This window comes from Oreochromis niloticus, linkage group LG5, assembly GCF_001858045.2.
Source record: "Oreochromis niloticus isolate F11D_XX linkage group LG5, O_niloticus_UMD_NMBU, whole genome shotgun sequence".
Taxonomy (NCBI): Eukaryota; Metazoa; Chordata; class Actinopteri; order Cichliformes; family Cichlidae; genus Oreochromis; species Oreochromis niloticus.
The window spans coordinates 25,918,192-25,935,209 of NC_031970.2; the positions used below are offsets into that span (position 1 = coordinate 25,918,192).

The 17,018-nt window shown below is 37.7% G+C and overlaps 1 protein-coding gene across 3 annotated transcripts in view; it reads right to left on the bottom strand.

The window, feature by feature from the left end:
• Window positions 1-12,169: 12,169 nt before the first annotated feature.
• cpne5b (copine Vb) overlaps window positions 12,170-17,018 on the bottom strand; it is a 132,561-nt gene continuing 127,712 nt past the window's right edge. For all 3 annotated transcript variants that reach the window (XM_025907371.1, XM_025907372.1, XM_003441525.5), the window contains one exon: window positions 12,170-16,814. In XM_025907371.1, the coding sequence (XP_025763156.1) occupies window positions 16,623-16,814 (192 nt within the window). In that variant the 3' untranslated portion in view covers window positions 12,170-16,622. The remainder of the gene's footprint in view (window positions 16,815-17,018) is intronic.

A 17,018-nucleotide genomic window follows, 5' to 3' on the forward strand; every position in this document is an offset into this window, starting at 1 on the left:
AATAAAAAAGAAAAGGTGATGGAGTCATTAATTAAAGTGGCTACTAAAGAGGAGTCACAGTGATTACTAGTCATGTTTTTGAGAAGTACAATCTAAAGAAGTCTACAGCAAAATAAGGCTGGTAGGTTGGAAAACAGGCTAATAGTCAGAAATCTAGGCAGTGTAGATACAAAAATCTAGCAACCCCCCCTCAAACAATAAAAACAAATGAATACAGATTAAGGAATAAATAGATCGGTAATGGATAATGGATCGTGGATTTATAGGAGAATCATTGAGGATAACTGGTGGTCAGAAAGCATAATAAAGAGATCTGAAATGAGAGAGTATTGATTGATGGCTGTAGACCAGTGTTTATGATTACTATCCAGTTGAAATGTTGGCAATCATTTGGAGCCAATAGCCTAAGCAAATAAATTCAAAGAGAGGACGAGAGGAAGACAGATGGAAAGCCCTGTGCGCAGTCAACTGCAGGGCTTTTGGTTAAATAAGAACATATGAGATCAACTAGGCAAGTAATAAACCCTGCATTACAGATGACACATTCTATTTTTTACTTTCATTAGGTACTACAGCTGTATGAGAACATACTATTGCACATATTATGCACACAATTAGCCAATTCAACTTCTGCTTAACACTGGCTCTGAACTTTGACCCTTTACTCTTTTATCCATCGAATTTTTACAAACTGTGGAAACGAATAAAAAGGGCATGCATGCTAGTCAGAAGGGGTGCAGTTCCACTGTGGATCATGTGATGGTCAAAAGGATGCTGGCCATTCTACGCTATTCTATGCCAAAGGTATTCTTCAAATACTATTCAGTATACTTTTCTGGTATACTAAATTGTATTGTTGTATGGGTACTGGAGCACAGCTGACATTTTGCTTTGGAGGGTAAGAGTTCTCCTGTCACAAGCATCAGCTTGTTTTCTGTGTTCATGACTGTAACAGCACAGAGATTCATTTCTGAAGCCCTTGAATCAGTGTGGAGTGGAAAGGAGAGGCTACCAATTCTTTTCAGCTTAGTCGGGATCCTCTCTTCTGGCTTTGTGTAATGAAATACCTGATCAATAACTGCTGGTGTTGTTGCTTTTCATTATTTATGCACTGTGGTACCAGTAGTCCCAGCATTTCACTGAGCATTAGTCCACCTTGTATCAGCCTGTGAGAGTTTTTATAGTTTACAAAGCACATACGTCTGGTTTAAAATGGTCCTGTCTCCCAAGGCCTTCCTATCTATATGCCATCCCTTTGACCATGTATTTTGGCAGATCCACTAATGCCTCATTAACTATTGGTAATCACCATAATGGTGAAATCTAAATATTAATGTGCAACTATTGTGTTGAAGTGATTTCCCTTTAGGTTGTTGCCTTTTTTTAAATGAAATTTTGGTTAATTAAAGGTTGCTGGTTGAAGTTAATATTCACGGATGTAAATTGTTGTCTTGCACACAGCCCATTTACATTGTTATCACTGTACTCACCTTCACTAAAGCACACGTTGATTCTTGTAACTTTCTAGTTAATGTTGTCATGTCTAAACTAAACTAACTGCTGCTAAACTGCTGCACCGGATCCTCACTGACGTTAAGCCTGTTCAAGTATTGATAGTGGAACAGATGTCTACATCTAGGCATGCATTTTTATCAAGAGGGAAAATATATGTTTTGCTGTATACTTTTTTGTTAGGAGCCAGGGCCTCCATTCATGAGCCAGGCACTAAATGCCTACCACTCCTCAGAGTAGTAAGTCTAGAGGAGGGGGAGCCTATGTGAATATTTCGGGGTAAGCCCGGCTGGGTTAATGGACAAACTGTTCCCTTAATTTTGATAGTCTAATCCTGGGCAAATGGTAACTGGACTTGTTCTTATACGGCACTTTTCTCTACTCCATTTGGGTTGTTAAAGCACTTCATACATTCAGATCTATTGATGCCCCAGCAGTTTTGAACACATTGGAAAGAATAACTTGGGGTTCGGTATCTTGCACAAGGATACTTGGGCATGCAGACTGGAGCAGCCAGGGATTGAACCACCTTCTCATTAGTAGATGATCTGCTCTACCTTCTGAACTACAGCTACTCCATGGTGAGCCATTTCAAATATATCCTAGGAGGACACAAGACACAACTATGGCATGCTGGAAAGATTATTATGGGAGGATTATTTCTTGACTGGCTTGGGAATGCCTTGGTGTATCCTTGGAAGAGCTAGAGGAGGTGGTCAGGGAGAGGGAGGTCTGAGTGTCTGTGCTTAGACTGCTGTCCATACAGCCTGGACCTGGATAAACAGCAGAAAATACATGGTTCAATATGTGTATATTTGTTATACAACACTTTGCATTAATTCATGAATTATTATTAAACTTTGGTTCTCTTCCACAGTGTGTCTTTTGTCCCATCTCCTTACCTTCAGGGTATGCTATCTGCCACAACAGGATGGCTGCGCTTCCCTGAATCTAGTTCAGCTGAGGTTTCTTCCTGTTAAAAAGGAGTTCTTCCTTCCCACTGTTGCCAAGTGCTTGCTCATACTGGGTCCTCTGATGATTGTGGTTTTCGCCTTATTATTTAGGATCGTTACGGTACAATATAAAAAACCTTGAGCTGATACTTGTTGTGAATACGAGTTATATAAATAAATTGAATGGATGTTACAAAAACAGCTGCTTATCTGTCACATTTTGCCCAGTCCTTCAGTTAATGCCACCAGTGCACCACAGTGCAGTCATATTTACATAATAAATCCACTCTGAGTGAGCTGATTCACTGAACCAGGGGTTAGTTCAATACAACTTTTAATCACAGAATAATTTCAATTCTCTGCCCACACACAACACCACATTTTTGTTCAAGATAATAAAGGCACATCAAAACTCATCTATACAAGGGAAAGGAAATATATTTTGTTTTTAAATGATTATGTGTTTCATGTGAATTTTCTTTTACAGATTTTATACAACTCTTTCTCGTGCTCACGTGTCACGTTGTGTATTCATTATCACTGCACTAAGATCCACTTTGGATTCCAAATCTATTAAATTGGTGTGAGTGCACATTATGATATCCTGAGCACAGATCGGAGAATGACTAACAGCAAGTCTGCATCTACACATTAACTTACCTTCGATTATAAAGATCCAGCTGGTTCCCTAATTAATTCTGAAGGATTAGAGTGCTGCTCCTCGCTGCTCACTTATTGCTTCTCGCACTAAGAGTGCTTCTCTCAACTCAGTTTACAGTCCTCTTTTTGTAGTATATACTTTCAGATAACTGGATGGAAAGCTCTGGAACGTTGAATGAGCCTTTTAAACAGTTAGTAGGCATATGGATTTTCTTGTGTCCATGGTGGTGCTCATAAGTTGAGCATTCCCTATATTAAGCCCAAAAAAGATAGTTAATTTAAAAATTGAGCATTAAGGTTGGCTTCACCTCAACGTATGTGGACATTTTAAGTTAAGAGAAGACTTTAATTCTGTAGTTACATCTTTAAAAGTTAAATTTGCTTCTTTGACATGAAGTTGGTTCACATGAATATCCATAGACAACGTGACCTGTGTGCGTCAGCTCACATTTGTTATTTAGTCCCATGGAGCCAGAATGGGAAGTTGCAGTTATGGTTGGGTGGAGGGGTGAAAGTCGCTGCCCTTTTTGTCTGGGTGTGATTGCCCTTTTGAAATGTCGAATCAAACAGCCTTTTGCTTATTTGTTGGTTGCACCTGTTTTTAAATGATACCAGTTTCATCAAAATGTTTTATTTCACCTGAAATGCCTTTTTTTAAATATCAAACTATATGTTTGTGTTAGATTAGGTAAAATAATATTTATCTTCCTCGCAGTTATCAAAGCCAAGAGTAAATGAAGAAGGTCATCGATAAATCTGGAAGCCAGATGATCCGTAGCTACGGAAAAGTTGAACTTATACACTAACTTTGCAGTGTTTTTCCTGTCAAGTGCAATATTTTAAATGTCTACAAATTAGTACCAACCTCCACACGAGCATACTCAAGGATCTCTCCATGTAGGTCACTTCAGGTGCTCTTTCAAAGGTTGCATATCCTCACCCTGCCAAATGGATAAGTTTGCTCACTTACAAAGAGATGAATAGCCTCTAATTTTATGGTAGTTTAATTTTAATGGAGAGAGATAAAATATAAACCAAAAACCCATTAAAAAAAACTCATTACACAAGAGTTACAACCCAACCAGAATTCTTGCTCCCATGGATTGGCTGTTTCTTCATGTGACACACAGATTACAATCAATTAATCAATCAATCAATTACAAATACTGTTGATCTCGATTCATTATGCGAATAAAGCACAGCTGTTCATACAAACAATGTCTTCTATTCAAACCTCTCCACCATCATGGGCAAGACCAAAGAGCTGTGACAGGATGCCAGACCAAGACCATCAGCAAGAAGCTTGGTGAGAAGATGACAACTGCTGATGTGATTATTCAGAAACTCAAGAAGTATAAAAGGACCATTTATCACCTCAATCTTGAATCTGATGAAAGATGTTGTCTCGTTAGGTGAGGATGTTGATGAGGAAGGTGGTGGATCAACCCAAAGTACCTGGGAGGAGCTTACTAATGATCTGAGGGCAGTTGGGACCACAGTCACCAGAACACCACTGGTAACACGCTAACTAGTAATGGATTGAAATCTTGCACCTCTTGCAACGTCCCCCTGCTCAAGAATGCACCTGCACAGGCCCGTCTCGAGTGTGATATTAAACATCCAAATGATTCAGGGAAGACTTGGGAAAAAGTGCTGTGGTCAGATGAAACCAAAATTAAGCTTTTAGCATCAACTTGAAGCACCAACTTGGGAGAAAGAGAAATGCTGAATATAACTTAAAGAACATCATCAGACATTTATAGCTGTTTTTCCATAGCTTGTTTTTACCATAAAATCTTTGATGAGAACCTCTTTCTCTCAGCTAGAATACTGACGATGAGCCATGGATTGGTCTTGCACCACCAAGGCAGGAAAGGAATGGCTAAAGAAGAAGCACGTTAACGTCATGGAGTGGCCTGGCCTGTCTCCAAACCTCAATTTATAATCAATGTATAACTTTTATGTAATGCCTGGATTTCCTGGATTTTTGGTTGATATTCGGTGTCTTTCAAATTAGAGACTATTCATTTGTTTGTAAGCAAATTTAGAAATTTAACAGGGGATGAAATAATATTTACTCTACTGTAGATTACCTTTCAGCTACTTTCGGTTATTATGAAGGGAGCGACTGCATTGAAGTCTCGTGCTTCTCAGTCTATGACATACAAAGTGAAGACAGTTCCCCAGCAGAGACGTTTGACCTCAACCAGTTGCATCTTTACTTTCCTTAAATTACTACCCAGAGGCTGTACTGTAAAGGGATTATACCAGTGAGTGACTGACAGACAGACAATCTGTCAAATGACTGGGAGTGGCAATTGCCTCTATTTGAACAATCATCTGTCCATTTTTTTAAACTACTTGTGGGTTTAATTTACTGGAGACATCTGGTGGGTCATAAATACAATCCCAAGACAGAAGCTGTGGCAGAAGATGCAGGAGTCATCACAGCAGGAATAAAAGATCCCAAAGTTTCCAGAGATTTGAATCCCTGCTGATTTTAAAGCTGCCTGTTGACAGGCTGGGGCGCAGATGAAGTTACTTGTAGCAAAAACTTCTCTTCCAAACTCTGTCACGGCGCCACTTTATGTAGCATTGTAAACAGCTAGTCACACTTTTGCTCTAGTCATAGTTTTAGTTTATTTTTATAGTCATTACAGACTAAATATAATGCATCACCAAACTTCACAAGTTTCATTTCATGTGTTGTAAGTGAAAATGCATAAATACATTCAATTTTTTTTTATTTTTCTACAAATTCAAATTCATCTTCAGAGGCAATGTGATCTGCCAGTACAAGTGTGTTGTTCCTAGTCTTGACATCTATTACATATAATTATTATATTTCTCCTTTTCATCTACTTTGCCATTTCAAACATATTTAGAAAAAAATATATAGAAAGATATCATTCTATAAAGATATATCTGTGACTGTAAAACCATGCTATTTCCCCATTTCAATCATTGTAGTAAACAGTACAATCTGTTCGCTGTAATGAAAATACAGCAGCTGAAATGTTTAGTCCAACAAAAACAATCTGCTTGGTTTAGACAGCAAAAGCAATGTTATTAAAAAGCAATGAGTAGCATACAGGAGAAAAGTGACCCTACATATGAATAAGTGTGCCCTCTTTAAATTCTAAGGTTTTACATATCAGAACATTAAAAACAATTATCTGGTTGTTAGCAGGGGTTAAAATTACATTAAAAGAACCTCAGATGAATGACAACATGTGACATATTGCACTGCGTCATTATTTATTTAACAAAAACTGAGCCAAAATACAGAAGCAGTGTGTGAAAAACGAAGTGCTGATCAGCACCTCATAGAACCACCTTTAGCAGCAATAACTCCAAATAATAATTTTTCATCAGACTTTCAGGCTCAATCTCTCGCATCATTGTGTGAATTTAGGCCTCCTCTTCTTTACAACGTTGCTTCAGATAATTGAGTTTTCCGGGCTTTCGTTTATGGACAGCTCCCTCAAGGTCCTGCAACAGCATCTCAGCCAGGATGCTGTTTCATTTGCCGAGCTTAATGTTTTACTTTTTCAGTCATTCAGTTGCAGATTTGCTGATATGTTTGGGATCATTATCTTGTTGCATGATCCAATTTTGGCCAAGCTTTAGCTACCAGATATATTAGAATAGTTATCTGACACCACAAGTTGTCCATGTCCTGTGGCTGCAAAAAAAAGCCCAAATCATCACCCGCCCACCACTCTGCTGACTCTTGGTATGAGATGTGTTTTGCTGATATGCTTTGTTTGGTTTTTACAAAATGTGGTGCTGTGCATTATTGCCAAATATCTTCCCATTTGTCTTGTCAATCCAAATAAGATTATTCCAGAAGTCTTGTGGTTAGTTCAGATACAACTTTGCAAGCCTAAGCTGTGTTGCCATGTTCTTTTTGGAGAGAAGAGGCTTTGGCCTTGCGGATTTTCCAAACAAGTCGTGCTCTTTCTGTGTTTTTTCTAATTGTACTGTCAACATCTTTAACATTTAACATGCTGACTGAGGCCTGTAGAGCCTGAGATGTCATTCTTGGATTTTTCCTCAGCTTCTCTGAGCGTTGAATGGGCTGACCTTGGGGTGAATTTTCTTGGATGTCCACTCCTGGGAAGATTGGCAACTGTGCTGAATGTTTTTGACTTGAGAAATATTATTTCTTACTGTGGTCACGCTTGTTGATGACGTGCATCTGATTAGCAGCGCCTGGATACTACTTACCCTCTTAATTCCTGTTTTCATATGCTGATTGTGCATTTTGACTTAGTTTTTGTTAATAAATAATGACACGATGTAATACGACATGTGGTATTGTTCATATGAAGTTGCATTCATTGATGTCATGCAAACCTGGACAAAAACCAAATATTATTGAACAGGCAATCTGCAAGACAGCTAAGTGTTTTGCAAGAAAGCGGGAATCTAATAACGACATCATGTGTGCTCAGCTGTCTTTGAAGTAGTGAATATTTGTCTTACATGGGGAAAAAATATATTTACGTATTTGGATGTTTGTGGGTTTGTGCTGTGAGATAATGTCTCTGTTCAAGGCTCAGGAAAAACTCTCAGAACTTAATTGAGCTCAATTCAGCTGAACATCTGTGATATTAGAAACTCATCTGAAGACTCCAGTGACTGCCAAGTCATATACTTTTTTTGGCAGTACTCAGGTAATTGTTAACATCCCAGCTGCCTCTGACATCATCATCTCATTTGTGCGAGACCACAGACACCACAGCAGCACCTGAGAACAACCACAGATCTGCCAGAAAAAGGTTAAAGACCAAACAGCTGTCCTGTGCCAAAGTACAAGTGTTGTTTGATGGCTGACATACACTACAAAACACAGCAAAAGCACAAAGCACAGAATCTGAGAATACACAAATAAGTGTGAATATGCGAGGTATTAAATTTGATGACTCACAAAACATATTATAGAAATCTGACTTTACTTTAGCATACACTTTGGTAATAATCTGGTGTGTTAGACTGTCAGTGACTGCTGTAAACTGTTATTTTTTCAACCACAGATATGCCCAGCCTCGAGAAAAACAACTTTTCGTTTTTTATTTCACATTTTAAGTTTCTTTGAATTAATTTTCTGGAACTTAACTCACTGATCCATTTGTATCTGTAGCATTTCCCCCTCAGGTGCACTCTACTAGAGGAGTTGTTTGGGTATTTCATTGGAAGACATCTGCTTGGTTGTGTTTCACTCTGCCACCTCCACCTTTGTGCATCTCAAAGACATGCAGCTGGGTCCAGTAATGCATTTGCTTTGGGAAAGTGACAAGGTATACTCAGTTTTATTGCCTAGCATGGTAGGCAAGCAGACTCAGGACCCACAGGCTGGTGATTCTGTACAATGTTAAATCTGTACTGAATTCATATAGCACTATCCTCCTGCTATACTTTTAATTGCTACTTGTGCAGACCGAACTGGTTATGTGCAGCACTGCACACAGGAGAAAAGAGCATGGAGTAAGAGAGAAAAATAACAGAGAGTTTATTTCCCACTTCCAGCCTAAAGAGAAAGTAAGGTGCAGGAACTGATTTAGTCTACTTTAATTAGCAGACACTAGACAGTGGAGGGAGAGCTGAACAGTATAAAATAATAGTAAGGCATAACATTTTTTATTTATTTCCTTGTCTAACTTCTTGTGTTTTATTTTCAAACTGTGTATATATGTGGGGGAAAAAAGAAAGAAACTATTATTTCTTATATTGGTCTTATCGCCTTTGTTAGTTGTTTAGCTGAATGGCTGATATATAGTCATTACCATGCACAGTAGCCAGGCAATCACCGGAGACGCAGGGATATGAGTGCACATTACCAAGAAGTATTCAGGTGCATAAAATTAAATTGTACCATCTGTACTCTATGTGTGTGTAAAATAAGTATTAGTTTTAAATTACATGACTCACTGTTTTTAAAATTATTTCATTTTATACAAAAAGTGTCTGCTGTCCTTTTCATCTAATTATCTAAGAAGGCAAATAAGCAATTTCCCAAAACACTTCCATCTGTCCCGATCTTATTTTAGTCGCAAATCATAACAGTACACAAAATACTAACTTGAAAATCACTCACATTGTTTTATGTGGCTTGGTAATGGATTGTGGTTGCACAGTTTTATTTTGAGTCTTTTTATTAAACAGGTTGTTGTTTGGCATACAAACTTCATTGTTTTTGAAAGGCTGCATCAAAGTGCACAAAAAATATCAAATGTTCTTATAAGTGAAGTATTATTTGTTAAATTTTTATGCTCATTAGTGTCTGTCTGTTTGAATTGTCTTGCAATATCAGACTAAAACAATATGTATCAATCACTTGTGCAAAAGTTTATTTTCTAAAGTCTGAAAATTATTTCACCCCCAATCTTATTTGTTTCCTCTTGACCCAGAAACTAAAAATACTCCAGAATCCTCGGGAGTATTAGAGTAGTTAAGATATTTTTCGGTAGAAGATGCACAACCTTGCATGTTGAGAACAGCAGTCTTCTTCTGAGACAGGCTACTACTGTCAGCTAAAGTGGATGTGTTATTTTACATTCAGCTTGATTAAATTATATGACATGTGTCACCCCTGCCTCCTCCTCCACCACAGACAGCTGAGACAAGACTTTTAACACAGGATGTGATGCAAGAATTTTTAAAGAAAACCTGGAAATCCAGAAGTGTTTTGTAATTAGTACATGTCAGAACCTTCAAAGTAAAGTGACAGTCAAAGAGCAGTGGAAAACAATTCAATTGCTCTAAAGAGCCGTCAGATTAAAGACCATTTAATGTCAGATTGGTCTGCGTTGGGCATTTGCGTTCTGACATATGGCTCGCACTGTAGAAAATTTCAGGGCTGCAGTGCATGGCTGCAAATGGCTTAAGTGTCTTAGTTAAGCCATTAAAATTTCCCAGAACAGATTCAATGGTTCTTTGCAGACACTTTAACTGCATGCAGGAGAGAAAAATGATCCTGTATGGACTCGAGTGTCTCTTTGCCGATTTATTAAGGTTTCCTTTAACTTGACATCTGTTTGCATATATTTTAAATAGCATCAAAAGAGAAGTAAAAATTGTCCTCTTGCTTGCTTAATCTAGACCAGATAAACTTTAATGAAAAGGACAGCAGTTATTTGGAGTTAAAGAAATAACTTGGAAAAGTAGGACACTGACGCTTCAGGCATACTGCAAGCATCTTTGAAATCAGAAATCTACCCAGAAGCAAATGTACACTGAATTGGTAAGGACTGATTATAATATTTATTTTATTTATTTATTTATTTCTGAAACTATTTTCTAATACTATTTAGCGATAATGGTTGAGAGCAGCTCTGTTTGTGCATCTAATGTATTTGTGCATATAGAAACACTGTACACAGACCATAATGACCTGTAGTCACAGTTTTCTTAAAAATTTCTTAAATTTTTTGAATGTCAGTAGAAAAAAATAGAGAAATAATCTCACATCTCCCAATATGAAGTTAAACATAATATCTAAAATCCATGGTAATTTAGATCATAAAGTGCTATTTAGGGTCTCAAATAAACATAAATACAATCACACTGTAGGACGACAGTGTCTAAAATTGGTAGATGTCAGTAGATAGTAGATTTTAGCACTCCCTATTCAAGGGCTACAGTGGCTGCTGTAGGACAACCATGTTTTATTCAGCCAAATGACATACAAAATATTAATCCTGCCTCTGAAAAAAACCAAACCAAACAAAAAAACCCAACATTGAACATATTTTGCTGTACTCTACATTTTTACCTCTGACTCACCTCAAAGCGGCGAGTCACCAAGAACAGTGATCTAAAACTGGCTACCATTCATCTGTAATGAGTGTACCGAAAATTTGCCTCCACTGCACCTGAACACCTAAACTTTCCCTGCTGATGTACTATGTATCATGCTGCTTTCTAGCCATATATGTAAAATGTAATTAGGCAGAATGGTAATGTCCATCTCAACAAATGTACTCAAGATGGTGGGGCAACACGGCGGCTTCCGCAAACGTGCCCCTGAATTAATTGTAAGCTCACGAGAACACAGAAATTTTTTGGAAGATGTAATTACACACTAACCAATGTATATAAATAATAACCTCAAAAAAAGACTTTCTGTACCTTTAGTCCAAGTGACTCCAGAAACCATTAACTGTGTGACCCATCCTTCATGTGGTCATTGAGAAAATAAAATACACTGATCATAAACTGTATTATGAAACCTGAGAGCAAACCCGCTACATTGTTTCAGGATATTTCCTTCTTTATAAGAAAAAAAATATCAAAGAATGACACTTAAAGAAAATTTGTAAAAGTAGCAATTTTTTAATTAATTTTCATTTAAGGCAATCCAATACAAAGCATTTCACAACCCACCATATGACAATAATCATGTACGATAAAAACCCTTTTAACATAAAAATAGGGAATCATGCTAATCGGAAAATGCAAGAGATATAAACAACAAATATAGCTTGTTAAATTAGACAAAAAAATAAATAAAGTGTTAACTGTAACATGCAAATTAGCTACAGTTTTTTTCAACCACTGGTGAGACAAGAAATGTTTGAAGAACCAGGCATGATAAAGAAGAGATAGCAAACAGTCCACTGTAACTGCCATGTTTGGCAGAGTAATGCATGTAATCTGGTTGGGCTGGGTCCAATTTTTATACAGATCATGGCAACATGAGTGAAACACTCTTACAGTATCTCAAGCAAACATGCAGTGGATAATCCTACTAATAAATCAGGCTTTGGGCAAAAGATGAAGTCACCATAATGACATAGAAGAGGGGAGTGATGGCTTGTCATAAAAACTTCAAAAATAAATCAATAGATATCTTCAATACAATAATATTGCCAAAAATATATTAACCATATACAATAGGAACTCCTCTCAAACATAAAGTGTTAGATGGATTTATATGCGAACAAGCTGTTATAATACACTTCAAAATTCAGACAAAACAGACCCTTTCTTCTTTTACACCGCACGAACAACCAGATCGCTGTTTCCCATTTTGACCCCCATTTATCAAATTTCTCTCCTCCACTTACTTCTCCACCTGAGCTGCTTCTCTGTACAGAACTAAATGAGACAGAGAGACTGCCTTTCACATTATTTAAGGCCTTCTTTGTTTGCTACATTAGACACCTGAAGAGACACCTTTTTAGCTCAGATGAATTATGCTTCTGTCTGGCTTTATCCGTTTAAAAAAGGAAAACGCATTGTTTTACTGTCTGCTGTAGGCTGCTCATTTTAGGCTCGTTTTTGCTTTATTCTTTTTTTACTCTACACCAAGGAAGGGCACATGAAGGTTAAACTAGGAAACCGAGCAATGTGAATGCAAAATAATTATACTAAGAGATGAATAATGACTACAGTCAGAGAGACAAATATAGAAAAAGATGATACAGCTAGCATTCAGAAGCCGTTTATTACTACTGAGAGAAATCAAATAAACACAAGCAAGTCATCTAAAAATCTGTCGTTAAGTTACTGTTGTCTCAGTCTCAGAGTAAAAACAGGAGAGCAACCTCCTTGTGACTAGGAATTTAAGATTTAAGGCTCCTGTAGACCTCTTTCAACTGCAAGATGGTTGCACAGGTTGCCTGGTGGGAGGCAACCTGTCTACAAACAACTGCTGCAACTCGTCAGTGACCTGTTTGCAGTAAGGTCCTTGACTCAGCTGGCTGTATTTTGGTTGTACCGGTTGCTGGGCGCCTGCGTCACTCTGCAGTGAGGCAACTATGCCACTATGTCACCATTCATGGAGAAAGGTCTAAATCTCTGTTTTAAATCTATAAAGTCCTGGCTAGACTCTGAAGTTAACTAACGAATTCAAATTTCTGTTCAATGTGAATTTCTGTGAATGCAGATGGCAGCATATTTCCAGTTTTTGCCGTATGACCATAAATAGATGTACTTCCCAGCTTGACCCCATTCAGTCACAAACTGATAGCAGACTGACTCTATCTTATAGTCATTTTATCACCAAAGTGGCTTTGAAGTTGCCTGGTCGCAGACCCAATCCCCGTCTTTAAAGCAGCCGTTTCAAAGGCAACAAGACTGCAAGATTTGGTTGTGCTTTAGTCTCCAATCACTGTTTTCCTTAGCGTGACTGCAGCATAACATATTCCAATTTTGACCAAAATTGGGTCCCGTTTCAAACTATGCAACAATGCCGTTATGAAAGATGGAACGAACTAAAAGTAGACGCAGACGCCGCCGCCTCCCTTTCAAATCTATTTTGATGCAGCATGTATATGCCTGCTTTCAATTATAACCCTCCTCAGTGATTTGTATAAATGTAGCGATGCTTCCTGTCCCTTAAATAAACAAAGCTTAAAGTAGAGAGGCAGGTGGTGTTGCTAATGAATACTAAACAGAGCATAACACTGAAATACTGTAATTGACTAAAGCATAAATACTTTGTGTCTTCTTATGACTGTAATCCCGTATTATATGTATTGTGCATGTATAATGATCTAAAGAATTTCATTCAGTTTCATGAATCATATGATTTCAATTTCTTCCATTACAAAAATCCTTTTACTTCATTATTTTACAGCTACAATCAAAAGACTTTGCATTGTTGCAGTGTTGTGGAAAGAGGAATCCTATAAACTCTGTAAAACTGGATATGCGACAGGTTTTAAGAATGTACAGAAAGCCAAATTAAAACAAAAACATGAAAGTATTTTGCACAGATTAAAGAATTTCTTGCCCACTAATAGTAATAAATCGTGAAGCTTTGGAAACTGCTTTTGAACCATCTGCCAGAAGATACTTGTTATACAGCGCAGGGAGGACGGCTCTATATTACATGAAAATCTCTCGGGAGGAGTTTATGAGGATGGAGCTTTTGTGGCTGCTGATGCGTGATCACCAGGGGCTTACAGGTTTTCACTGTCAGTGAAAGTGTCTGGGCTGCAGAGGTGGCGTGTTAAGAATAGTATCGAGGCTAAAATAACCGGCCACTGGGACGAAAAATGAGTTAGGGAACATATTTATGTAACTACTGGCCACTCGGTTGTCCTAAAGTGTAAAATATCAGAGGAAATATGGGATTATATTTAAAACAATGCCCTTTGTTATCAATATATGTGCTGATAACATTATTCATTTTATTTAAAAATAAGGCAAATCACAGCAATTGCTCGACAGTTAATATGCGGGAGATTATAAAACTCAGATCAGGTCAGGTTGGAAACCTAACACTGGATAGTATTTATACATATATATATTGTTAAAATGTGCGATCATCTTTTTTTGTCTCCAACTTACTTTCTTTTAAATGTACGATCTTATATATTTTATATTTATGGTAAACTTCAAAATAAGTAAAAAGAAAAGTCTATAGGATTCAGTGGTTAAAAGCTATCACAATAAATCACAATCCTTTTCCAAAACCACTTGGTATTGTGCAAAATGTAAATAAAAACAGAATGCAGCGATTATTGCCATTAAAAAATGACAATATATCAAATAATGTGATTGTGATTGGGTTTTTTTTGGAGGGGGGGGGTTATTTTGGATTCAATGCCAGCAATATATTTGAAAAAAAAAGGTTGGGACAAAGGCTTTTAGGGGTGTGACTATTCTGATATATGGACAAACATGAACAACATTGCAATTTAAACATCCAGAGTCACGTGTTGTGTTTCTGCTTTACCGCGCTCTGACAGTTTAACAGCTGCATTTCTTTAAACTTTCATTTCTTTTTTTTATTAAAAGCACATTTTGTTAGGTTTTAAATATGGGATAAGCAATAACAGCTGAGAAATGGCCTTGGTACTTACATTCTGTAACCGCATGCAAATTAGCTATGAGCTCATGCAGCATCTGCTTGTTGGCCTTGTGGAGCTGCCTGGTTAAGGCAGGAGAAAGATGCAATGTTTAAAGATTGCTCAGGAAATATTAAAACAATGGGATTACCATACATCTAATCCAAAGCATTACATCATCTTTCCTGGGTTTTACAGTTTTGCTGATCTCAGTTTGTAATTCTTTCTGCAGAATTGTGTTTTCAATAAAGGGCACTTGAGGCAGTTGAACTTCATGGTTGTCAAACAACATTGGATATCAGCCTTGTCCCTGTATTACTGAGATTTCTCCAGACATTACAATATTATATATAAAAGATAATGAAATTCCTGTATTTTTTTTAATTTACCGGGAGAGACCTTCTTCAATTGTGAAACTCTTTGCCGACACAGAATGAAGAACAGCAGTCGCACTGAAAGACTCAACACAATTTACCCATTTTTTTCTTGGCCCGGACACAAAGTTTTTGAAGACTTGCTGGCATGAAATTCAAAAAGAAGAAATATTATTCCCCCAATAAACGATTTCTCTCTTTCAACAGACATGTTATCCTTTTGTAGCACTTTCAAGTAAATCTAGGGATTACAGTAAATGATTAAGAAATCACTGCCATCTGTTTTTATTAGCAGCTTACGCAGCTTCCCAACTTTTTTGGAAATGGGGCTGTAGTTAATGCTCTTCATGTGCAACACATCCTGTGGTGACAAAGCCTCTGTATTAAAACTTGTGTGTAGAAAGTTACATGCACCTTTGATTGTGGTGCAAAAGTATCTCAGTTGTAGTTTCTTCAAACACAATGAATAGCAGCAGAATGATTAAGCGGGGTTAACCTTTTATCTTCATAATTCTTACACTTGTGTGTTGTCAGGCTGTGCTTTCCAATCCAACTCACTGAAAATAACTGTTGACCACTTCAAAATGGGTAGATTTTTATGGTGTTCAAACAACCTATGAAAGGTCCATGCCACTCTGAATAACATTTGAGAATAAATACTAGATTATGCGCCTCAAACTCTTATATGACATGCTCTTATAAACATTTACTCGCTAAATCGCTGAAGGACAGGTGGTGAAGTGTCATGGTATGACAAGCCTGATTAATCTTCAGGGTAATAAATTGTAAACGACACTCTTACAGCTTTTCCTTCTTCATAACGGTTGCATCAGCAGATACAGAAATCCTCCCAAATATAAAAACTTATTCCAGAAGGGAAAAAGGTGCCTAAAAAATATCACTGAATTAGGCCACACCAGTGACTGACGAGCAAGGTTCAGGTTAAAGTTCACATGTCCTGATACACTTAGAGAAACAACCACAAACAGGCACAAGTTTTAACCACAACATGATCGTTTTTAACCAACCTGCTGTCATATTGGACATGAAACAGTCACTGCCTAAAAGGCTTTTACCCACGAGTCCTGAAAGGTTTGTAGTTTCTCTTCAAGAGAAACCAAACAGAGGAATATATCACAGGAAAACAGAAAGTACTGCTCCAATAGTCGTTGGAGTGTACAGCACAAAATTCAACACCCGTTTCATGGTGACCCTTCTCCTATTTGCACCAAAAAAAAAAACAGGAGGCAGAGAGTTTCCACTGGACTCTGAGAAGCTGCTGCTTATTGTCAGTCCTCAGTGAAAAGCCAAAGAGGAGGGCATCAGATCTGAGTGTGGTGATGTGTGTGTCCCGGCGGTGTGTAAGGAGGTGGCGCCGGGTTGGGTTTGATCCCCCGGCTCTTCATGTAAGAGATGAACTGGTCAGGGATCTCTGCTAGCACATCTTTAGCAAGTCGTGCCATGCTTAGCACGTGGTTACCTGTCCGGTCCATATAATCTCTGAAAGGAACAAACTGAGGAAAAACAACAGACGTAAAAATGATTTGAAATGACAGCGATTTAATATTTAAAGTTTGTCGATACGGAGTGCTGTGATGTGAGAAACTGTATTAAAGAGCATATGGTTTTGCCTAGCTGATATAATATCATCCGGGCTTATTGGACAACTGTTGTGATCCATGGAAAGCTCCTAATACTTTTTGACACTGTACACAAGC